Source organism: Colletotrichum fioriniae (assembly GCF_027942845.1).
Source record: "Colletotrichum fioriniae strain IMI 355084 chromosome Unknown scaffold_6, whole genome shotgun sequence".
NCBI classification, from domain to species: domain Eukaryota; kingdom Fungi; phylum Ascomycota; class Sordariomycetes; order Glomerellales; family Glomerellaceae; genus Colletotrichum; species Colletotrichum fioriniae.
In genome coordinates, this window is record NW_027076842.1 from 1,415,260 (window position 1) to 1,440,000 (window position 24,741).

The 24,741-nt window shown below is 53.6% G+C and overlaps 5 protein-coding genes across 5 annotated transcripts; 3 read left to right on the forward strand and 2 right to left on the reverse strand.

Annotated features, from left to right (window-relative positions):
- Positions 1-779: 779 nt before the first annotated feature.
- Positions 780-3,987, reverse strand: N0V96_005812 (uncharacterized protein; the record flags this gene model as incomplete). The annotated part of the gene is made up of 3 exons (XM_065757501.1): positions 780-2,682; positions 2,732-3,598; positions 3,650-3,987. The coding sequence occupies 3 exons, from the start codon at positions 3,985-3,987 to the stop codon at positions 780-782; spliced, it is 3,108 nt and encodes a 1,035-aa protein (XP_065613844.1).
- Positions 3,988-11,627: 7,640 nt separating this feature from the next.
- N0V96_005813 (uncharacterized protein) lies at positions 11,628-12,259 on the forward strand (the record flags this gene model as incomplete). Its single annotated transcript, XM_053189570.1, has 2 exons — positions 11,628-11,840; positions 11,930-12,259. The coding sequence occupies 2 exons, from the start codon at positions 11,628-11,630 to the stop codon at positions 12,257-12,259; spliced, it is 543 nt and encodes a 180-aa protein (XP_053053023.1).
- A 764-nt stretch (positions 12,260-13,023) lies between these two features.
- Positions 13,024-14,721, forward strand: MDJ1 (mdj1 protein precursor; the record flags this gene model as incomplete). The annotated part of the gene is made up of 3 exons (XM_065757502.1): positions 13,024-13,209; positions 13,268-14,502; positions 14,643-14,721. 3 exons carry the CDS (start codon positions 13,024-13,026, stop codon positions 14,719-14,721), a joined length of 1,500 nt encoding a protein of 499 aa, XP_065613845.1.
- Positions 14,722-17,917: 3,196 nt separating this feature from the next.
- On the forward strand, positions 17,918-21,121 carry BRO1 (bck1-like resistance to osmotic shock; the record flags this gene model as incomplete). The annotated part of the gene is made up of 4 exons (XM_053189568.2): positions 17,918-18,195; positions 18,277-18,706; positions 18,792-19,943; positions 19,997-21,121. The coding sequence occupies 4 exons, from the start codon at positions 17,918-17,920 to the stop codon at positions 21,119-21,121; spliced, it is 2,985 nt and encodes a 994-aa protein (XP_053053021.1).
- Positions 21,122-22,077: 956 nt separating this feature from the next.
- Positions 22,078-22,476, reverse strand: N0V96_005816 (uncharacterized protein; the record flags this gene model as incomplete). Its single annotated transcript, XM_053189567.1, has 1 exon — positions 22,078-22,476. One exon carries the CDS (start codon positions 22,474-22,476, stop codon positions 22,078-22,080), a length of 399 nt encoding a protein of 132 aa, XP_053053020.1.
- Positions 22,477-24,741: the final 2,265 nt, after the last annotated feature.

Genomic DNA, 24,741 nt, shown 5'->3' on the forward strand with positions numbered 1-24,741 from the left:
AAAATGCGCCATCGAATCCGTTGCCCCGCACTCGTCGGAGCCGTGGAAGTGGACCCGCCCCGGCTCCGGAACCCCGGGGTTCTAATGTCCAAAGCAAACGGAAGCGGAGCATACGATCGATCCACAATTCCAACTCGCCAACGTCGCCGGCTTTCCCTTGGCAGACGACCGTCTTCACATTGCCGAGCTTGCATGAGGAATCATCAGAGCCACCTCTCCGACGCAGAGAAAAGTCACCGGCAATTCCCGAGCTACATGGTCTTGGATAGGTGGAATTTCCAATCCCACGGGCGTCCCACGTTCCGTCCTCATCTAGGTCCGTTTTCTCTTCAGGCAGCGGGCCGTCTACCGCGACCAGGAAAGGTATGGCGCCAACATGTGTTAGATATTGCAAGGGAACATGGCATGTGATCAGGTAAGAATATATTCATCAATGTACTCTCTCCGAGACCCTACTTTTTCCATCTCAGCGCTAATGCTGCCATGCCACGAATAATCCATCGCGCTGCGGTAAGGCGTGCGCATCATGGGGGTATAGATACAGTACCACACACAAAAAGGAAAAAAAAAATGGGTTCAAGCTATATGTCCATGCTGGCTCCCATTTGTTCGAACTTCATCGTTTGGGGCCGTAATCCTCCCGTCATGTCGTCGCAAGAAGTGGTATAATATTTCAAAGTCAGTCCTCCCAGTCGTCAATAAGTCGTGCCATTACCATGTGTAAGTCGTAATTAAAAATGGCTCGAATGCAGTTTGGTCGTAATTTCGCGACTCGCCAGTTACATCGTGGTAGCCCCAGCGTTCAGCTGGAGACAATTACTGAGCAAATTGGCGCCCTCGTGCAACAGCTCCCACCGGGTGGTTTCGAATGAGTCTTTGAGAACAAGTAGCATCGCCGTGTTTTCGTTGATGCCCTTCATCGCCTTGAGCTCGTCTGGCGAGGATGCGCCCCCATATTTCAAAAGGTACTCGCGCATTTGTCGTAACTGCTCTTGCTTGGATGTCGGGGGTGGGACATCAGGACAGGGACCTTCCAGAGCGAATCCGTAACACCAAACAACAAGGGCAGCAAAGTACAGAACCCAAGGCCTATTGAGGAGTACGTCGTCTCGTGCAGTGTACGGCTCATCGTACTTGAAGCCGTTGGGCTGATGCGCGTGGCCGCCATCGGGTATGAGAACAGAGCTGATGAACTTGAGGGCATAAAAAGTCGCGTCGCGAGCCTTGGCAGTTGGTGCCCAAATGTCCTTCATCCTTCGCTGTGCACTGTTGAGATCTTGCTGCCCAATAGCTCGTCCAAGAAGCCGCTTTGCTCTAGCAAAGATCTGGCAGTCGACAATGTCAACATGCATTGCCATATGTGCAAGATGATGCAGGACGGTACGGCTCTCGAAAACAACGTTGGCGTCATTCTTCTTCGCCGAGTCGTAGCGGTATGGGTCAGAAGAACCTTCTGTCCTTGTGAGGGACTTGTCGAAATCTTCCTTCCAAGCATCAAAGGCCCTGGTGAGTGTTCCCCGCCATTTGTCTCTGCCGCCTAATGCCTGAGACACGCCACCACCAAGAACATTGACCTGAAGGTCTCTTTGATTCATATGCCAACTAACGCTGAGAAGTCCGGCCATGAGGACCATGCGACCAAATGGATTGGTCTGTACGCCTTGGCCACTGAGCGTTCGTTTGAGACCCTCCAGAAAAGAGATGGGCTTGACACCGTTGGACAGTAGATTGGACTCGACTCTGCCGACTTCCGCACCACTCGTAGCTTTCCACAAGGCCTCATCGCAGGGCAAAGGCAGCCTCATTTCGTGCGTGACCATGACCGTAGAGTGGCCAAACATGGTAGCATGGATGGAGTCAATGACGAAAGCAGCAAAAGCAGCTCGTCGTGTCGACTCGTTAGTGATCCAGTGATTCCACCACTCGTCTGCGGTATGAGCCATACCAGATGCTGAGGAATGGCGTGAGCTGTTCGTCTTGTCGTCTCGAGGGTTTGGTGGCGAGTCGAGAGATGATTTGCCAATGAGGGACCTTCCACGGCGCATCAGGGTGATTGTGGTTGCGTGGTGGATGTGGGCTCGCTCGTGCAGCTCTCTGGTCGAGTACATCTTTTCGTACAGTTCAAGAAGTAGAAGTGTCTGGAATAGCCACAGCTTTGCCGGGGGCCTGAAATTCGGGTCCATGAAAATCTCCCATCTCAGGTGCCAGGCCAGGAAGTTGGACAGCTGAGCACCCGCCTTTGTAACCTTCTGGCCATGTGTCTTGTCGAGGCATGCCGCACCGATTGTCATCATTGCTAGAAGAAGCAAATTCGGGGTCCGGTCGGGCGAGAATGTCGGCTTGTGGAGGATAGGAATCTGATCACTGAAATGAACCCAGTATGAGCCAATGTAAGCCTGCATCATCCGCTTGCTGAGCATGTGATCGCCGTCGCTGCGGTCACCCTCCAAGATGCTTTCACGTTGTCGCATCGCCGGAGCTTCATCGTTATCGTGAAACCTTTGGTTGATGAAGTCGTAAATCTCTTGGCTCTTCTCCTCAGAGATTGTGGCCTCTGGAAGATTCTGGTCAAGCAGGTTGTTGACAGCCATGACTTGTTGAGGCCCCGAAGGGAAGTATCCCATAGGAACGCCTTCTGTTCCCACATAGGGGACACTGTAGGGATTCTGGTATTCGCCGTAGCTGCAAAAATGTTAGTGAAGTCCGTGGCCAAACAAAGGTTAAAACCAACTTGCTAACATACCCGGGAGCCACCATCTGGCCCATGGGCGAGCCTTCACCTCCTTGTTGCGTGTTGAAGAGGTAGGCAACGAAATCTTCGGGAATCGTCACATAGGGCGATTTACTCAAGATGCTGTCGCTCCCAAAAACGGGGATCGTCCCAGGCATAGACATCTGATCAAGCAGCATCATCTCACCTGACTGCTGGGGATGACCCTGCTCACTGTACTCGGCCGATGTGGTGGGCGCATATGTTTGGCCCTCGCGGGGTACGTTACCCGCGCCGTTGGAGAAGTCGGAGGGCGGCAAGTTGAATTGCGGAAAGTTTTGCTGAGTTGTGTACGGCGCAGACTGAGGGGTATTGTGCGGCTGGGTGTGGAAGCCGTGTGGATTGGCAACCGGGGACATGTAAGACCCGTTGGTCTGTCCAACCGGCCTTGGACCGCTCGGAGACTGTTGCGGGGGGCGATGCGCCTGAACGCCTCCGTACCCGTTGTCGTGATGCATGTAGCCGTCCATTCCACCAGGGTGCACACCTATTGGGTATCCCGGCGGGGTGTTGGTTGCCTGGATGAACGGACTGCCAGATACGTCCTTGGGCGACTGATACTGCATTTGGGCTTGCCGCATATTGGCGAAGCCCGTTCCCGGCCGACTAATCTCGGGCGAAGCAGACCCAGGTAATGGGAAAGGTGGGCGATCCGTGGTAGGGGAGATATGGCTCATCATCGAGTCCTTACGGTTCAGGGCAGACCCCTTGGCCGTGTGACGGTCTCTATGGCGGTTACACAAATCAAGCCGAACAAAAGTGCGACTACAATCAGGAAAGTCACAAGCATAAATTTGCTTGGGTGTGTGGTTGAGCTGGTGACGGTACCTGAAGAGTTGTTAGTCATGTAGGACATGGACTGTACAGGGCACCACGTACAAGTGCTCGGCTCTGGAGTAGCTCTTTCCACAGCCCTCTTGAGGACATTCAAACTTTTTGTCCAAGCCTTTGCGACTCCTCCGTCTTTTCCTAGCAGGACCACCGTCCGAGTTGGATGAACCGGCTTTTCCTTCGTCTCCATCGTCGTCCATGATGTCGGCATCCTTGTCCTCGGAAACCTCCCGCAGTCTTCCTCTCCCGCTTTCGTGTTCCTGCTTGATGAAGTGCTGCGGACTCGCTCGCGGCTCGTGATTCGTCGCCATTGTCGCAGGCCCGGCAGAGGGCAGCGTGGTCGAGGATTTAAAGGTAGTTGGATGTGCAGGTAAAACAGAAGTCATGATTTTTCAGACGGCAGCTTCGTGAGGTAGGCGTCGGAAAATCCGAGGTAGTTGGCGGCGCGGGTCCTGTTGCGATGTAACAGACCAAGACTCGAAGAGAACAGCTTCGTTGCGCTCAAAGTTTATTGTCGCAACGGTGGTACTTGAGATCTTGTTTTGCGAAGCCTACAAGGGGCGGTCGAAGAATATTCAAGTGGCGCGACTTTGTCGGTCCAGTTGGATCAGTGTGCTGGGCGTCTCGTGTTCTTCAGTTCTCGTAGTATACAGCTGCAGGCGCAAAATCGCACTCGAGTTTTCTGGGTTGGCCTCTCCAAAGCCAATTGGAGAGGATTTTCAAAACATGACTGAGAGGGAGTAACACCGGCCAGCAGAGGTAACGGTAGCGGCAACGGCGTGGCAAGAAGGTAGAGTGCGATGCGTCAGGGAAAAGTCGCGGCTGAGAGAGCAGTCCTCGAGGACAGTGAAATGCTCCTTGAGTCGAGGTACCAAGACCCTTGAGGCGAGATCAGGCAAGGCAAGGTAAGCAGCTGGGAATGGTTAGCAGGTGGATGTCGGTGGAGATGGTAGTATTAATGACGGGTCTGCCGCCTGTTGCGGTAAAATGGACGAGCGCTGGACTGCATGACAGAGCGAAAGTGAGGGGAGGGGGTGGGTGTCAAAAAAACAAAATAAGAGACGGCAAGGTTGGAGGTTGCGGATGGGAGTGGACCGGGGCCTAAGGGCTGTGGAGATGTGGACTAAAGGGCGATAGAGATGGACCATAGCGTTGCGACCTAGGGGGTGGGCGTGTAACAACCATGAGCTAGGCCTGGCGCCATCAACTCTCTGTTCCTCAGGTCTTTCTCGCGTGGTTTCTCTCTCTTTGCCTCCCCAAGCGGATGAATCTCTGCTCAGTAGACCGAAGGAGTCCGATGCACTATTGCTTGGACGTTGGGCGATGACTTGCAGACAGGGCCTACCTAGCCCACGGCCCGGAAGGGAGTGTGGTTGGAGAGCGCAAGTACCGTAAGGTATCCGTAGATGAAGAGAGCAACTGAGTGACGAGGGGGTGGGAGCAGAGATGGCGAAGGGGGAAAAGAGAGTTTCGTCTTTTCCTTCCTCTCTCTCTCTCTCTCCCTATTTCCTGGGGGAGGCGTCGCCGCCGTTCCAGTCGCACAAGCTGTCGTCCGGGGCGGTCCAGCCTCTAAGAAGGAAGACAGGGAACCTTGAGTGAAAGGATGGCGGGAGACGGGACGACGACATGGTGTTGTATCGGGTACGGGATCTGCTGGTGGTAGCGGAGATGGACTGCAGTGGTTGTGGTCCAAGATCAGGTACCTGGAGCTTCGGGGTACATTGGGGCCGAACGGCGCGGTCCCTTGAGTGCGAAGTAAACCGAAGCGAACCGTTGCTGTCCGTCAGTGGCATTCCCAGCTAACCTGAGGTTAAGGTAGGTACCTCAAACTCAAGGAAAGCGGCGACCGATTGCACGTCGGGGAGCGCCGCTGGGCAGATAGATCGGTGTTCAGCGCTTGTGACGACTACAGCAGTAGCTGCGGCTGTAAAAGTAGCCGATGGAGCTTGGTCGCATGTCATCCGGCTGAGGCATGCCGCATCACCGTCCCGAGTAATCCGTGTTGAGCTCGATTCGTGGTCCTGGGCGATGGATGGTCTCCGGCACTGGAAGCTGGATGAACATAGGTAGACGTAGACGTGGACGTGGCGAATCTTGGTTCCTGATCCACGGCGGCATGTCTGACGGGTACCAGGTGGGATTGTCTCTCAAATCCCCAGGGGGTTGGGTTCGAAATGCCGGGAGACATGGTAAGGAACGGGAAGAAAAGAGAAGGAAATATGGAGGGCGGGAAAGAGGCGACGAATGACGAAGAGACATAAGAATAGAGAGAGAGTGAGAAAGAGAGGGAGAACAAGACAGACAAATTGGATTGGAATGCCTCACCTGAAGAAGATTTCACCTCGCCAAGTTGATGGATGCAAGGGCATCCGCTGGATAGTGAACGGCAGTGCAACGCAAAGCCAAACAAAAGGTGATGGTAGTTGTACGGAACGCGAGGCGCAGACACTATCGTTTGTGTTGCTAAAGAGAGAGAGATAGAGATAGAGAGATGGGGGCGGCACGCAAAAGCAGGAAACAATGTCGTCTTTCTTCTCGAAGCTCGGGTGGCAGGGCAGAAAGATGTTTGCTGCCGTTGAAGATTCGGGGCCTGGTGGAGGTATCGAAGGGAATGGATGGTTGTGCGTGGGTGGGTGGTTCTTGTGCTTGGTGCTTGGTGCTTGGTGCTGATGCTGGTCCACCGCGTTAGTAGTTAGTACTCCGTAAGGTATGGATACTTCGTACGCAGCAATGGCGGCAAAGTCCTGGGGAAGTGGGTTGAATTGGAAGGGGGGGGGAAAAAAGCGTTTGACCATCTGGGCAGATGGATCGAGAGCGCAGAGTGGGAGTGTGGGGGGTCTTATGCCGCCTCCCACATCTCATTCCCACTCCCCTTCTCGCCAGTCTTGCCTCTCGATTCCCCAAGCATCCAAGGTAAGGTAAGCTTCCCTCTCTCTGCTTCCATTCTGTGCAGGGCAGGGCAGGGCAGCCAGGCAAGCAAGAGTGTGCGGGTTCTCTCTTCCAACCCCCGTGCCCCCCTCCCTCCCCTCCACCTTTCCATACAAACCTGGCCATCGGTGAACCCAGGGTGTAGTCAAGGTGTGAGGCACGCCGGCGATGCGATGCGATGCGCAGAACGCAGATAGATGCCATTGACCAAGCAGCTACTAAGCTGTGCACTCCCATAGGAGCACACATACCGCAGTACCTACGGATACACGGTAGGGCCGTAGCATGCCAAAAGAGGTGTGGTGGGCCACGCCATTTGGGGAGGGGTCCTTCATTAGCGCGCCTTCCTTCGTAGTATACCTAACTCCGTGGTTCCGTACTCCGTACATTAGTAGTGACAGAGTACATGTAAGTAAGTAATAATGAACATGGCATGTTGCGGTTGGAATGCTCCTTGACTTTAGGTGACTCCCCTTTTGCGACCCTTCCTTGGCACAGTCTACAGAATGGTCTTTGAGGGTGCACTCGGAGAGGGGGGAGGGGGAAACTTGAAAGATGATGCGGCCAGGCACTACTACTATCGTATATCTGTACATGCAATAATTGCCATGGCACCTCGCCTCTGGCAGGATAGATGCGCCGAGGGAACGGCCCTCTCTGGAAGTGTGCTGCAGGGCAATATCGGAACATGAACAAGGGCAGCAGGCCGTGTAAGCAGAAGGGGGCATACATGATCCGGCTGGTCTTCGGTACCGTTCGCGAGAACCCGACAAAAAAAAAAGTTGACAAGTGACCACCTGTGCATGTGCGTTCCTGCGCCTCGTCATTTACCCTCATGGAAGAAAAAAGCGTGCGGTATCCGTCCGAGGCAGCCGCACCATGCTCCCGTACGTTTCCTCGGTATAGGTACACGGAGAGAGAGAGAGAGAGAGAGAGAGAGAGAGAGAGGTAGATAACGAGCAATGAGCCCAAAAACCTGGTTGGCCGCAAAATCCCGCTCCAATAGCCGTCGCTATAGTGGTAGCCGAGGAAAATGCAACTGAACATGCTCAAGACTACCGGGCACGGCTGGGTCTGGTTGCAATCCATGGATGCGTTTCGTCGGATAGGAAATCAGACACTTCTGACCTGCTTTTTTTTTCTCTCTAGGGAGCCAAGATCGATCTGGTTGGCGTGGATAATAAAAAAGACTAAACCGTAAGTATATCGGGTCAGGAACCCCCCAATTCACCACATTGCTCGCCTCATCTTTTTGGTCGACGGATATCGGTCGGCAAGCCGTCATGTTGAGCCAAGGTGAAGATAGAATCAGTGACGTTTTGCTCTCACAATAGCTCCACATGGTTCCGAGTAGCGAGGCAACGGAGCGGGTCAGTCAAGCTGTGAGGGTGCTCTCATGACATTTCCAAGTGGTGGCCTCTGTCGTCGTACGACCATCAACTGGATGAGCACAGCAAACACAGACTGGTCCCTCCGAGCTAGAGGGTCCCCGCCCAGAGACCCCCAAAGATCCCCCGAGTTCTCCTCGCTCGCCTTACGACAAGCATGCCCATGCCGTCCGTGACTGGCGTGGCTAGCTTCTGCAGGGATGGCCGGTGTGAGACTCAAGTCCCCTCCGTAGCTCACTTGAAGAAGACGAGACGTGTGGGGATGGGCACGGTCTGGAGCTTGGACGGTGGACTTCACTCTTCTGGGGCGCCATACCCCGGCCTATCGACATGGTTGGCGTGGATCGGCCGCCGGTGTCACCTACTTGTAGACTTCTCGAGCTTCTTTTTTGGGGGGTTTATTGCTGCCAGCCTTTGCCAACTAAAATGTGCGTTATTTGGTGGTTAGCTACCCACAGACGCCACTGTCAAAATTCCCACCGAGATCGTTCTCATTAGTGTAATTGCCCACGTAATTTGCTTCATGGCCCTTTGCCGCTCTGTGGTGCCTCGGCGTCACTGGTGCCGAGAGCTGCAAGATTGCTCCGCCCGAGGGTGGTGTTGTGTTGACAGAAAGTAAGACAATGTGAGAGAAGGACACGCTGAGCGTTGAGCAAGACGCAGAAGAGAGGCAGAGTCGCGCCACAGAACCAGCACAAATTTGCTGCAAATTGCCTGTCAATCACCCGTCACCGTTAATCTCACACGTGATTATTTTCGTGGCAGGTCGCACCAGACCTACCAAACTGCCCGGCTATCGCGTCTAAGTTGTCGCTGTCAAACCGAAGCTGTAGCACTCACTGGCAAAGCTCGGAAACGGCCATGCCGTGGCACTCCAAGCTAGCCGCCCATCATACGCGTTCGATTTCACCCAAAGGCGAATGCCATGTCGTTGTCGATCTTGTGCCAGTTATCAACCCCACGCTCTGAGGCTGAGATGCGTGAGGCACATCAGGAACAAATGCCGCATTCTCGGGTGGGGCGTGGGTGAATCTTCCAAGTCGGCATAGTCTAAATACTGAAGCAGATGGATACGTTCAAAAGAGTATTTCCGGAGTCTCAGTCGGTACGTCGGCCATCCCCGTTGATGCACTCATAATACCTTGGCTCTTCTCATCTCGTAATGGGTTCCCAATCTGGTATAGACCCTGAAATCGGAAAGGCAGCACACGACCGTCTTGGTCGGGGCACTGGCACTACCTACTTTTGCTCGTAGGCAGCTATCCAAGCCCGTCTTCCATCGATGCCGGCAGTCAAATGGGCTCAAGTCGCATTGCTTCGGTCAACAGATTGGTGGTGACTGGTTGGGAATGGCTATTCAACTCGGAAACGATGGATCTTCGGACTCGCTACCCTGGTACCCTGCACCCCAATAGTGCTTTGTAGCTGCGCAGGACACTTTTTCTGTTCGCTCTGGTAGTTACTCAGCCAAACAACTCGTTCGAAATGACGACGACCTAGCTAGATCTCGGATCGCCTCTCTCTAGGCAGGTTATGATGCCACCTGACGTGGAAACTCGAATCTCCGGAAGAGAAGGGAGGCCAAGAAAATCTGGTGTTCAAGTTGCCAACTAGATGATGTCGATAGTACTCCGTAGCCGTCATCTAAAGCTGTTCTCTTCAGCCTAGGACCGAGGCGACTCGCGAAAAGTTGTAGTGGAGGTGGTTGCAGGGATATTTAGCTGATCGTCGGTCAGCGCCTGTTGGAGGAAAACCACAGACAGTCGACTCCACTCACGGTGAGCTTCGACAGGGACAAGGGCTCCTTCGCAAGTTGGCCGTGGGCCCTCAAGGGTGAGGGTAACAGCTGAATGATGTCCCTGGCAAGCTACAGTTCGGAAGTATATCTGACTGACAGCAACTTGATGGCTTTCGCGTTGGTCTCGGAGTTGCGGTTTTTGGAGGATTTGTATGGTAATGCCATCAACTCTCCTTTCCGGGTGAGTATCATTGGTAGATATTTGTGGCGTCTACGGCGGGCAAAATGTCGTAAGGGTTCAGGTCTCTAATCGAAAGCGTGCCACTTGCGCATGTAGTGTACTTGCGGATTGAAGCTGTGGACAGGTTTGACACCTGACCAATCCGCACGCTGATGCGCATTCGAATGAGGATGCCCGATCTTGTATCGCTTGGGTAGCCAGCCCCCCTTCTCGCGGCCTTTGGCAGGACCATGGCGTCAGTCAAATGACCCGACGAAATTTCGAGACCTCAAAGCAGACGATATTTCCTCTTGTCTGGCCTGCGTACTCCGTAGTTAATTTCGATATTAGTTGAGGAATAGAGCAGATAGAACGTCGTGGGGCTCCCAAGTCTGGCGTCGAAAGAAAGTTTGGGGGTCTCTTGGTCCACCTGCGTCTCGACGCGGGATGACCCTCGTGCAAACATTCAATTACGTGCGAGATGGTAGCCCGAGCTACTGGGCCAGCCACACCTAGTGTTTCGTACAGCGTGGGGGATAGAAACCTAGACACAGTCTTGACAGGCAAATCTCGCGGGCCGTACTGTGACTCGGGTATCTGTATGGTCGGGAGCCCTGGAGGTCTTGAGATGCCCTGGCTCGAATCAACAGGCCAAGAATGAAGGAGAAGCTCCCTTGGTGCTCGGGGATGCGGCCGGTATGTTCGTGCAGCCCAGAGTCGGCCTCCCTCGATGTGGGGAAATTGGGGTTGATTTTGTGAAAGGGGATTGTCCCGTACAAGCAGACGTCAATCGCTGGGCGCACAACGGCCTTAATTTCCAAGCTCTGCTGAATAAATACTGCATTCTGTGATTCTGATTTGCGGCGGACAGGAGCTTCCCCAATCGAAAGCTTGATTTACTGCCTCTGCCTGGACTGGCAACTTGTCAATTCACGTCCATGTTTTGTACGCCGGTGGTGGCATGCATGGCTTCCAGTATTCATATAGTTCAGGCCGCAGCTGCTGATATTGCCTCGAGATTGGACATTAGTGAAGGGCGTTTGGATTCCACGAGCCTGAATCAGCAGGATCTGTTTGCTCACTGAAAGGGACAACGGGAATGGGTAGACGTCTGGAGTTGGAGCGCGCGGAAAAAGGTGAGGGGCCGATGGAACCTCCACTCCCGTTATGTTGAGGGAGGGTCCACCATCGCGCTATCCCAATTAGGCTGGAGCTGAAAATTTCCTCCGGAGCCGATATGTGTATATACCTTAGGTAAGCAGGCTGAATGTCGGAGATCGCATTTCGAGCAGCGATTTTGTGTACGTACCGATGTCGCACCACATTGACGCCAGCAACGGGCCCAACTTTTCCAGGCACAGCTTCCTGTCTCGTGCCTCTCTAGCTGTCCTGCGCTCGCTGTTCAGAGTTCGCGCCAGACCCCGAATTCTGCCATGGCTGCCAGTGGCCGCCCCGCAACTCGCTCCTCAAGGCAGGCAAGGCCCTGGGCAACCAGCAACCAACAGAGGCACCGCCGGCTGTTTGGTGCCATGACGTGAGAAAAAATCCCCTTCTCGTCCACACCACGCATCCACGCTTCCACTCTTCCCCCCCTCACCACACCACACCGTTTTATCCCCAATCTTCTTTTCCGACTACGATGTGATACCTGGGCACGCCTCTCTCTCTCTTCTCCTCTCTCCAGTTCCTGCGACCTGGACCAAACCAGCAACGTCAGCCTCGGCAAATCCTCATTTCATCCCTACCACTGTCATGGCACCCAAATCTTCCAAGGTCGCTCACGACGACACAAAGTCCGAGAACACAAACACTAAAGAGAAGCACACGTCTGGTACTGGTGGTCACTCAAATGGCAAGCTTCGTCGTGTAGCTAGCTCGACGGGCTCTCAATTGCGAGAAGTCACAAACGCCAACGCTTCTGCTGATGCTCCCACTCCGGCCAAGGAGGCTACTCAAAATCCTGGCGTAAGAATACACCTCACCACTTCCACCTCGCCATACCCACGTAGGCATTCCAGCCTTGAATGACTACCGGCTAACCTCGTCTTTTCCAGATTCAATGGAAAACCTTTGAGCGAGACACACTCCATGCGTACCGTCGCGAACACCACCTCAACACTCCTACTTCCTTCTCGTGCTCGTACCGTCAATTGGTTCTTTCGCGACCCGGTGGCATTGGCCTACACTCCCCAACGATGGCCCGAAAGAAGGAGAACAGAAGGCAAAGCAAAGAGCAACTAGCGATGACGGTGCGGAAACACTTCAACGGTGTCGGCATACAGGAAAACGATGTCATCGTCGACTTTATTCACAAAGTCAGGAGCCAGGCTATAACCAAAGGCGACCGCCACAGAAGAGCGAACTCGAAGTCGCACAACGCTTGAAGACCTTTAATGACGGAACGACGACTATTTGGGAATTACACGCATCGAAAGAAGTTGGCTGACGGGTGCTTTTGTGTCACCGGAGCATAGAGCCACGCCGGCCGTTGGGGCGATTTCGGACTGCATAATGATACCTCACCGTGGGCAGGAAACCCCCCATGACGATAGACGACAAAGGCAAGAATCTTTGTCTCAATTTTTTTTTAATTCTTCTTACATAGTCATGATCTATTACAGTAATGGAATTTGGAGTATTGGATCGGGAGAGTATCCAGAAATCTGCATTTAGTCTTGACACTGGCGCCTTACTTACCCCCGGCTGCTCCTCCGAGTCCCGGCGCACCAGAAGGCTTTCATGCACGCACAACGCGCATCCCCCAGAAGTAGCCGCGAATTTCCACCTACGTGCTGTGGGGCCTGTTCGCGAGCCACTTAAAGCCATCCCAAATTGCTGACGTGAAGCTTGAGGTGCAGCAGCACAGCAGTTACCCCCATTTTACCTAGTACCTAGTATCCAAATTAGCCCCGGTCCCCCTGCACTCACCCGCGCCTTTGTTGCTGTAGGTGCCTGAGGCAATCACCGACTTTCGGCTTAGCATCGGGCCAAAAAAAAGTTGATATCATCCCGTCTTCAATGGCATCGAAGGGCAAAGAATTTGCGGGAGAGTTCCACCTGGACGTTGATGCTTTTTTCGCATCCCCGGGCCAATTTAACCCCCCAAAATCTACGACATACCGCTTCAGATGAATTGACAAGCTTCACGATGAATGCAAGCATTCTTACCAAGACAGCGGCACCGGGCCGTCTGCTGTCCAGCCGAATTTCTAGACAATCCAAGCTCAAGGATTCGGTCTGCATACGCGCCCAAATCCACACCGTCACTTGTACCCTTAGACCCACGAAGCCTCTAGCTTCTCGGGTGACATCTCAAGCTCCCTCATCCAAGCGTGTAAGTAAATACTACTTGCCAAGGTGTCTACACAGCTTGCTGAATGTTTACTCTTTAGGCATTCCATGCGACATCCACCAACCTTGCCCCGAGCGACCCCTACAAAACGCTGGGTGTTGACAAATCAGCATCCGCGGGCGACATCAAGAAGGCGTACTATGGCCTAGCGAAGAAATACCATCCCGACACCAATAAAGATGCCGGAGCGAAAGAGAAGTTTGGCGAGATCCAGAGCGCATACGAAATCCTGTCCGACCCCAAGAAGAAGCAGCAATTCGACCAGTACGGCGCTGCCGGCTTCGACCCCAGCGGCGGTGGCGGCGACCCGTTCGGAGGCGCAGGAAACCCATTCGGCGGCGGGTTCGGAGGGCAAGGGGGCTTCGGCGGCGCCGGCGGCTTCAACTTTGACGACATCTTCTCCGCGTTCACGGGCGGCCAGGGATTCGGACGCCGCGGCGGCGGCGGAGGAGGCGGACGGAACCCCTTCCAGCAGGAGATCCTGGTGGGCGACAACATTGAGGTGCAGTCGAGCATATCCTTCATGGAGGCGGCCAAGGGCACGAGTAAGACCATCACGGTGACGCCCCTGACGGAGTGCGGGACGTGTACGGGCAGCGGACTCAAGCAGGGCACCAAGCGGTCGGCGTGCAAGTCGTGCAACGGGACGGGCACGCGGGTGCACTTTATGAACGGCGGGTTCCAGATGGCGTCGACGTGCGGCAGCTGCGGCGGCACGGGCACGACGATCCCCCGCGGGTCGGAGTGTAGGTCGTGCGCGGGCAACGGCGTCGTGCGGGAGCGCAAGACCATCACGGTCGATATTCCCGCGGGTATCGAGGACGGGATGCGGCTGCGCGTCGACGGCGCAGGCGACGCGCCCGTGACGGGTAAGAATGCCGAGGCGGGCATGCGGACGCAAAAGGGTGACCTCTACGTCTTTGTGCGCGTCGCGACGGATCCCAAGTTCCGCCGCGCCGGGTCGGATATCCTGTACACGGCCAGCATCCCCATCACGACGGCGATGCTCGGCGGCGAGGTCACGGTGCCGACGCTCGACGGGCAGGTCAACGTCAAGGTGGCGACGGGTACCAACACGGGCGACAAGCTGACGCTGTCGGGCATGGGCATGAAGAAGCTCAACGGCAGACGGGGCGGCTCCGGTGACCTCAAGGTGGAGTTCCGGGTTAACATGCCCAAGTACCTGAGCGCGAACCAGCGTACGCTGGTGGAGATGCTGGCGAACGAGATGGGAGATAAGACGGCGCGGAAGATTATGAACGTCACTCCCCAGGGGTGAGTCCTTTTTCCTGCGCGAGGGCACGGGCGAGCGAGCGAACCAGTCGACAACGGCCTTTCTTCTCCTTTCCTCTCTACCTCACACTGTCCTAAGCCTAGGAGACACCTCGACGCCCTTTTATACTAATTCCCGAAAGTAGAACCCAGCCGGCATCCCCCGATGACTCCGAGACTCACAAGAACGAGGCTTCCTCAAGTCCATGTGGCACACCCTGACGAACCACCCGGCTCACCAGAAGCCTGGTGAGGACGGTGCGGCAACGACGGATAAGAAGACGGACGAGAAGAAGGACGAGTCCAAGAAGGACTCTTGAGCTCACGATGTCTCTTTGTCCTTCGTCCTTGTACCATATCCCGGGCCTCCTTGCGCTGGCCTTGGCGGGTGTAGACGCGAACTTATAGAAAAGCGAAAATGGGTTGGAGGATCTTGCATGGCAGGTGTTTAACAAAGGTTTTTATTCCTGGGTTTCTGGCTTCTTTGTCGACCCGACCTTCAAGAGAGGGGGGAAATGAGGTTACCAGCCCATGTTTGTTTGGTTTATGGAGAAAGCCTCATTGCTTTACTCGATTGTATTATTCACATGACTAAGAAAAGTGTACAGTGTAGTATAGACCATAGGAGAAGAGAGAAGAGACTGGGAGGAGGATGAGGAGGAGAGAGAGGAGGGGAGGAAAGAAGGATAAGCCAGCTCCCCGCGGAGGCCACTCACCTCAGATTATTTACAAAAGGACCACACCCAATCAATGAAGACAGTATATAACAACTTCTTTCTCAACTACGTGTGCCGGAGAGGTAGGCAACGAGAATGACGCCTGATTGTGACACGAGGCGCTCAGACATCTAGACGATGAGACGCATGGAATTCATGTGAGCGCCGTGGTGCCCACCTGGCAGTCAGGGTCCAGCTGGTTGGTTTCGATCGCAGAAACGGCGTTTTGCCGCGCAAAGGGGAACTGAAAGCAACGGGTGGCTGTTGAGGGAAAACTGCCACAAAGAAAAATGGAAAGACGGGGTCCCTTGCAAGGAGCGGGCCGTTCGGGCCTGTTACCTGGTCCTGGCTCGGGTCCCTGAAAGTGGGGCTACGAAGCGCCGGCCGCCGGCGACCAATGGGAGGCCCGGGTGGAGGGGTAGCTAAAGGTCCGGATATTGAGTGGCCCGTCACCTGCATGAAGGTCGGGGCCAATGTGGTTGCGGAAGCGTGGTTTGTTGAAGTTTGGGTGAAGTGTGCCTGTGGGTGTTAGTGGGATTGCGGATGGACTCTCCTGATATTGGAGGAGCATCGCATCGTTGATGGTTAAGCTGCTTTCTCTTCCGTCGAGTATCTGTAGCGCATCTTCAGGTTCCCGCTCGGTTGAGGTGAAGAAGTGTGGGTGAATTCGTTCCGCTCACTTGTAATAGTCAGATCATCTCTGTCGGTAAAGAAGAGAATTGCTGACATGCAGAAGGCGTCGGAACGTACATGTAAGCATCGATGGTACCGTGATGAGCCGAAGGTGCGGTCTGGCCAAGGTGGAACTGAACGGAACCACATGGATATCACGAGACGGCCATGCCAGAGCTAGCTGGGTCGAGGTGTTCAGAGCAGACTATCGGGGGTGGGGTGAGGCCGCATGCGAGAGACGGAGGAGAGTTGCATTGGGCAACGTCTCACTGTGATCCCGCCAGAGATGAGGGATAGGCCATCTGGGCATGTCGACGCGATAGGCGAGGTAACCTGACGTACGGTGAGTCGACTAGAGCCCGAAGAAAAGCTACATACCTAGGATCCTAAGTGGTCTCATCGTGGTTGACGTTACTTTGTGATATTGGCACCAGAGAGTTGGGATAGGCGCGTTTAGCTAGATGTAGATAGATGCCCGATCGAGAGTAGGTTGAGAGCGCCTGGCTACGGCTGAATTGTCTGGTGAACTGACGGATCATGGATAGCCGCCACTATTCGCCCTATGTGAGGTGCTGTGACTCGGGTTGAAGCAATGGAAGTGTAAGGAGTTGCCTAAGGTACTAAGAGAAAAGTCACCAAAGAGGAAGAGGAAAAGAGAGTCGACTCCGTTACGTGGAATCTTCACAGTTCACTTCCATGTGAGTCAAGTGCGACAGACAGGTTCGTACCCTCGTCTAGGCCCCCCGCCAAAAAGCCAGGAACATCCCCGGCTCATAGTGGACAATTCTTACTGCCTGGCGGCTACGTAAGACAGCCCAACGCATCTTCTCCCAGTATTCGTGAGGTACACGTTATGCGCCAACGTCAACACCACTCACACGAGGCTAAGCCGAGCAGTGCAACAAGACCACGGCGACGAATAAAGAGACGGCGCAGACATTTAATCGCCTCCAATCTCCGAGGCGTGGGCGCTTCGTCAACCAAGCATATATCACCAACAGTCTGGAACCGCCACCGCCAGAGGCGCAACCTGGTGTGTTTAGGTGTTTGAAGACGAAAACGAGACGCCTGACGACGCCGAGCCATCTCGGACAAGACGACAGCTGCCCCGCCCTTCCCATGAAGCTCCTCTTTACATAGACCCTCTGTCTAAATTACCGACAGTCCCTCATCAAACTAGGTCCCCCAGCATTATGACCTCACAGGAACACGAGTCTGGTACATTTCTTCGCAAGCAATAGCCGGAGAGGAAGAAAGAAAGAAATAGGAAGGAAAACAACGATATTATTGCCGCTTTTGCAAGACAATTTGTCGCAAACTGCCGTACTACCACACCAACACCCTTCACCCAACCTGCACCTCATCCTGAACAGGCACCAAAACTTAAGGACGGCCGCAGAACAGCAACCCACCCGACCACAGCCAGCGCCATCAGCACCGCCGAGAGCAACTACCCGACCACGGCGGGCATCCTTCTCCATCAACCAGCAGCCAGCGGCACCACAAACCGGGTCTGCCTCTCTATCCACCAGCAACCGAACATACGTAAGGTACTCACACTGGGTCCACTCTAGTCGGGTACCTGACCTGGCCTGGCCTGGCCTGACTTACCTTAGGTACTACCTATTAGGTTGACAGAGGGTCGGAAGTACGTACACGCGATCGAGCTTGGGTGCACTGACTCTCGACTGCACCCGACTGAGCTGCTACCATTCTGGGCTCCTTCAATCGTCGCTGCCCGCCCCCACCCCGCACTCCGCCCGCCACGGCAAGACAGACAGCAACCAGCAACCTGTCCAGCGACCTGACCGGAGAGCTGCATCCGTCCACCTCCAGCCCGTCGCTTTTTCTTCCCAAGGCCACCTCTGACGAGGCCCCGTATGCCACCCAATCATCAAGACATTTGAACGAGGCTGCCCATCACAGCAAACCACCCCTCCGACTGCGATTCACTGTCCCCCGCGACATCCCCGCGATTCCCCCGGGCCGAAACCTCGTCTCCGGAGCTGGCCTCGTCGCCCTCTTTCAAAATGACGCAGTCGCCCATGATATCCTCGCCTCTCAAGGCCACAAACGAAATCGACTGGGTCACCCCGCTGAAGGACTACATCAGAGACACATACGGCGATGATCCTGAACGCTATGCCGAGGAGTGCGCCACCCTCAATCGTCTGCGACAGGACGTGAGGGGCGCCGGCAAGGACAGCACCTCGGGTCGCGATATGCTCTACAGATACTATGGCCAGCTCGAGCTTCTCGACTTGCGCTTTCCTGTTGATGAGCAACACATCAAGATCTCCTTCACCTGGTATCTCTTCCGCTATCCCTGCCTGCCGCGTCTCGCGGCCCAACGCGCCGTTCAACCATACTGACACCTAGTGCTTTGCAGGTTCGATGCCTTTACACATAAGTCGACGGCCCAATATTCGCTCGCCTTCGAAAAGGCTTCCATAATATTCAACATCTCCGCCGTCCTGTCATGTCACGCCGCCCACCAAACGAGATCCGAAGAGTCAGGCCTCAAAGCCGCGTACCACTCCTTTCAAGCCTCCGCCGGCATGTTCACTTACATCAACGAGAACTTTCTCCACGCACCTTCGTCCGATCTTAGCCGCGAGACCGTCAAAACTCTCATTTCAATCATGTTGGCACAGGCCCAAGAGGTTTTCCTAGAGAAACAAGTGGCGGATCAGAAGAAGGTGGCACTGTTGGCCAAGCTCTCCAGCCAGGCAGCGTACTTGTACGGGCAAGCTGTTGAGGGTGTCCAGGACAACTTCAATAGAGCCATCTTTGAGAAAGTCTGGCTTCTCATGGTTCAGGTCAGGATTGCTAGCCCATTGCATCCCACCACTTCTACCAGAGGTGGTTTATAACAATATGCTGTGGCTATGCTAACAGACCTAGGTCAAATTCAACCTCCTGAGCTCCATGTCGCAATACTATCAGGCTCTCGCCGACGACGAAGCTGGTCAACACGGAACTGCTGTTGCTCGACTTCAAGCTGCAGAAACCCAGGGCAAGGAGGCAAGCCGCATCGCCGCCAATTTTCCAAACTCAGTACCCCCGAGCTCGAACCTCGGCGCCGAGACTGGAGGGCTTTTGGTCGAGTTTAGTAAACGGCATCTGTCGACTGTTCAGGACAAACTGAAGGAGTTCAGCAAGGATAACGATTTCATCTACCATCAAACCGTACCTGCAGAGGCCAGCCTTCCGCCCGTCCCGAAGCTTCCTGCGTCGAAACCAATCCCTGTCAGCGAGCTCTATGCCGGCCAAGATATCCAGCGCATTACCGGACCTGACCTTTTCTCCAAGATTGTGCCCCTGGCTGTGACGGAATCAGCCAGTCTTTACGATGAGGAGAAGGCCAAGTTGATCAGAGCTGAGACGGAACGAGTGGACACGGCGAACAGCGAAATGGCAGCAAGTCTGGACTACCTGAGGCTCCCCGGCGCTCTGCAGGTTCTCAAAGGTGGTTTTGATCAAGAAATCATGCCAGATGAAGAGTTCAGGACCTGGTGTGAGGATGTTGCGGGGCATGAAGATCCCGCCGCCATTTTCGACATCTTGAGATCCGACAAGGATATCATTGTGAACACACTGGATAAGAACACGAAACAACTGGATATGGAAGAGAGTGTGTGCGAGAAGATGCGTTCCAAATACGAGAACGAATGGACCCAGCAACCGAGTTCGAGATTAACATCAACCCTGCGAAGCGATATCAGGAACTACCGAGAAGCGTTGGAAGAGGCAGCGAGAAGCGACAATCAACTGGCGGCAAAACTCAGGCAAAACGAAGTCGAGTTCGAGGAGATGAGGGCGGCTGCTTCCCACAGAAGTATCGAGTCCCTGTTTCAACATGCCGTCAGCAAAGTGCGCGGAAAATCGAGCAATGTTACGAGCCCTTTGGGCAACGAGCCAAACCTGCTGGATGTCGATTTTGACGAAGGGGGCCCGAGTGTCGTTGATCAAATCCACAAAGTGGAAGAGATCATGAAGAAGTTGAACCTGATCAAGAGGGAACGCAATCAAGTGTTGAAAGACCTCAAGGAAAAGGTTTGTCCCTTGAAGTCCTTACAAAACGTCGAACAATGCACTAATTTCCGCAGGTTCACAATGACGACATTTCGGAAATTTTGATCTTGAACAAAAAGTCGATAACAAATTACGAGAACCAACTCTTCCAGTCAGAATTGGAAAAGTTCCGGCCGTACCAGAACAGACTGCTCCAGGCAAATCACAAGCAGTCCGCCTTGATGAAGGACTTGACGACCAGCTTCAACACGCTGCTGCAGGACAAGCGAGTCCGTTCGGAGCAGAGCAAGTACGAGACAGTGCAACGCCAAAGGACATCGGTCATGAACAAGTACAAACGGGCGTACCAGGAGTTCCTCGACCTGGAGGCTGGTCTTCAAGGTGCCAAGACTTGGTATGCCGAGATGAAGGAGACTGTACAAAGCCTCGAGAAGAACGTCGACACGTTTGTCAACAATAGGCGATCTGAGGGGGCTCAGCTTCTCAACAGCATTGAGCAGGAGCGATCGACCCGTAAAGACGCACATGCTGAGCTGGAGCGCGAGCGTCTGAGGGGCTTGATGGAGCGTATGTCAATGGAGCCTCCTGCTCCGTCGCCCAAGCCTGCCTCGAACCGGCCAACGCCGTCGCCTTTGAATTTCGCCAACAACTCGACCCCGCGATACCCCCAGACCAACTTTTCGGGTCAGTACCAAGTCCCTCAGTCTCCGCCTCCGAACCAGCAGCAATACCCGAGCTTCGCCGCCCCTCCCACCTCACAGTCTTACACGCCTCAGCCGGCGAATACATACGGCCAGCCAGCATACAATCCGAGTCAGTACGGCCGCACTCCCGGCCCAACATCACCGCCTCCCCACCAGTCCACGTTCGGTCCAACTGTCTTGCGAGGCCCGGCTTCGCCCCCGCCAACGCAGACCTCATTCAATCAAAATCAGCAATACGGCAGTTTCCCTAACCCACAGCAACAACAGCAACAAATGCCTGCCGGGTTCGTTCCGCCGCCTCCACCTCCTGGTCCTCCGCCACTGGGCCCTCAGCAGACTTTCTACGGTCAGCAGGATTACCAACAGCAGCAGCAGCAGCAACAAAACTACTCACAGCAAAACCCTCAAAGTGCCTACCCCTCGAGTGCGCACCCACGCTCAGCTCAGCCACAACAGAACAGTGATCCTTGGGCGGGATTGAATAACTGGAAATAAGAGTGGTTGGAAATGATGAGTCGAAAGTTGAGGACGTAGACAACACTTCAGGGGGTGGTAACTTTTGCGCGAAGCACGCAACTGAGAGTTTAGTAGCTGCTCAACATCTGATGTGAGCAAGTGAGTATTGGTTCCAGGCAAAGTGGTACCACAAAATCAATGGTTTGAGTAGGCCCAGGGCGTGTCAAAGCTTGCAAGGAGGTACAACAAACTTGCAAGACATGTTGAAAGGAGAAAAAGCCGAACAAGGGTGGAGAGCGGCTTATAAATAGACCAAATGACCACAATTGCATAAGGCGCCTGTCTCCCACTCATTGATGTGACGGACTATCTAGATAGTCTGAGGTAGGTTTCCATCGCTTTGAGTCCCTGGAATGGTATATATGCCCAGTCCACTCTTTGAGTTAACTTCTCCATTAGAATCAATCACTAGAAATGCCAAAAAAACAAGAGTTCACTCTCCCCGGTGGCGAATGGGGACTACATCTCTGGTGCTCATGCTGGGACTCGAACACGGGACCTCTGAGCCTTCACCGATTAGGCTGTTCGTGGAGTTCAACCACTCCACCAACCAGCCAGTTTTGGCCTGACCCCCAAGGGGGCGCCTGCTGGCTGGTGGCTGGAATGGAGGTGAGGGGGTAATATATGGGATTGTTGTGTATTCTGGGGGAAGGTGCGGTCGGTGAGGTACCTGCCTACAAGTGAGGTAAGGTGGCTCATGATGAGTGGATGGATAGAGCGATGAATCAGCGCCTCTTCTTTACGTCTAGCAGAGCAGAGGTTCTGACGACGGTCTATGGTAGGCTAGAGTGTGAGGAGAGGGTAGGAGTAGCACCTGAAGTGTCTATGGCATCGTGGTGGATTGGTTGAGATGCGGTAGGAGACTGCGAAAGGGAGTTTGGTGGCCCTTTCCTATTGCAAGCCTTCATATCTATCCAATGATACCGTCTATGTGTTCAGTTCTTAGCTACAACCCCAGCCGCTTCGTCGTTGGACTCTTGATTCTCGGACTTTGTCGTGCGTGGGAGCTTTGGGGTGCTATTCGAATCCGTACCCCAGCCGCCGTAACCGGTCTCAGTCATCATACCACCCAGACCCGACGGGCTACCGGTCGTGATGCTCCCCGCTGCCCTGTTTCCGCCTACACCGGGACGATCGGCCGCCCACCCGTTTAGGGTATCTTTGCTCATGCCCGTGTACTTTAGGACGTCGGCGTCTGAGATTTCTCCTCTCTTGGAGTCTTGGAATTTGCGGTATAGAGATTTCTTTGGGCTGGAGCTAGTCTGGGACTCGCTTGCGGAGTCGTTGTCGATTAGAGGTTTGGTGCTGTCGGTTTTGGAGAGGCGAGAGAACATGGCGAACTGAGTTGGGCGAGGATTTTGGCTGGACTTTTTGAGAGGAACTTGGTGTGAGTGAGAGGATAGGAGATAATACGTTTAGTGATGAAAGGCAGCTGAAAGATGAAGTGATGGAATCAATGTACAAACGTCTGCCTGAGTCGTTGGAAACCGGTGCAGTCGCTGCTCCTTATGCATCTGGTGAGCCCTCTTGAGCCTCTGACACATGAGAATTGAGTTGCATCGATCTAACCAGTTGTAGGATATGGAACCGTTGCCTCACATTACCCCACCCAAATAAACTACTCACCTGCCCAAACAAGCTTATTTCCTGGGGGATAAACCCTTGAAGTGATTGCAAGCGTAGTCCGTATAAGTCCACGAACGGTGCAAGGGTATGATCACCCATTCACCATCAAGAGATGAAGTCGAAATCACTTGACGGGTACAGTAACCTAAACTGAATCTGCAATATCTTTTGACTCGTATTGCATTGACATAGATGGAGACCAAGACATACACTTTAGAAAGCTTGCATACCTAAGATGACTTGGAGATGATACCCATCCCTGCCTATAAATTGACCGAGTTTCACCTTTCACTGTATGAACACGTCTATCCACGGGCTCATGACTTGGACATGATCAGGCAGCTAATGATCCTGGGGAAAGCGAGCAGATACCAAGACCATGAAGAGAGTCTGGGTCGCCTCAAGAACTGGTTTCCAGATTTGGGCTTACGGAGTTGGTGACCCTGTTGAAACCCTCAAAAGGGCCGATGGATACGATAATCGGTTGATATAATCCACAGCCTTATATGCGGTCCAATTGGAACCCCTCGTGTAAAGAGTTGTTCGTTGGTTGTTGGTTGCTCCCCGTTGGTCGTTGTTCTTCAACAAAGTCTTGGCGCTGGACTACAAAGGACCCTAAAACTGGATTTCAGTATTATGGTCAGCAAACTCGATCCGAATTCCATTATGACTAACACCAGGTCAGACCGCATGTAAGTTTCTGAAAAAAGGCACAGCCGGTCCAAATGCCACTTAAGGAGAGTCTCGTGGTGTCCGAAGAACCGAGAATGATTCCTGAGTAAAGAATTGCGAGGCTTTTCCAGCCTGACCCTGAGCGTAGGCTGCGCAGTTCGCGATATGTGATTTGAAGAAAGAGATTAATACACAGTGATATCATCCATATAAAGATGTGTAATACGATTGCTACAGCTGTACTCTCTACTGCAGCTCTTGCTGCCGTAAGTGCTTTTTCCCACAACCTTGGCCCTCACGTATCCTCTCATGCCTACTAGTATCTGATACCGCAGATCTCTTAAGTCTATCTTCCTATTAACAGGCACTGACTTTGAAAAGTCCTATTGAAGGGTACAGAGTTGAGCCTAGTGATTGGGAGTTCAATCTAGACACGACTGGAACGGGGACCTCCGTCAAGCTGAACGGTACTGTGCACAAGGTTTGGCTTCAGCTTCCGGCCATCTGATTGATTAAGCCAGTAAGGGACTTTTTCTCCAACAGCTTTCAAAGCAACACTGCAGTCTCATTCACGTATATCATAGAAAGCTTTCGGTAAGTTTCTAACCAAGTTTTTCCCTACAACAAACGTCGAAACTTACTCCATCTGTTGTACTTTACTACTTAACTATCCTAACTTAGTCTCCCCCAGCTAGACTTCTACCGCGGAAATGTTTCAGGTCGAATTTTTAAATTCGGCGCCTGAGATTCCAGTGAGATTCAATATTCTAGTGAGATCTATTATTCCACCCACAAACCAACTCCAAACGGTCTTGCGTGCGATGGAGCGCGTCCAGCAGTCATCGTCACACGGGTTCAAACCCTCCGTGCCTTTCATGATGTTTCCGCTCAGCATCTAAATCATGCCAATCCAACTCTTCATACTCCATGTCGGCCGTAGTAACTGTATTGGGTGGCAAATCCCTTGGGAGAACACCGAGGCTGATCAACAGCTGCCTCTCTATCCGGAGCTCCTGTATTAGATACGCTGCCACATCCATCTCGACTTGCCGATCCTTATATCTAATTCTTTGCCTCATTGCCCCGTCGATACTTCCGCGTCGCTTTTCCCTTGTTGTCCTGTTTTCGAATTCCTTTCTTCTAGGCCGTACAAAGGTAAGCTGAGCCAAATCCGCCTCTGCTTCTTCAACAAGAAACTTGATCATAGACAGAGACTGCTCATGCCAGGGACGCCCGAGAATTGCAGCAGCCAGAATACTGCCATAGTTTCCGAACTCCAGATATGCATTGACTTCAGCGCC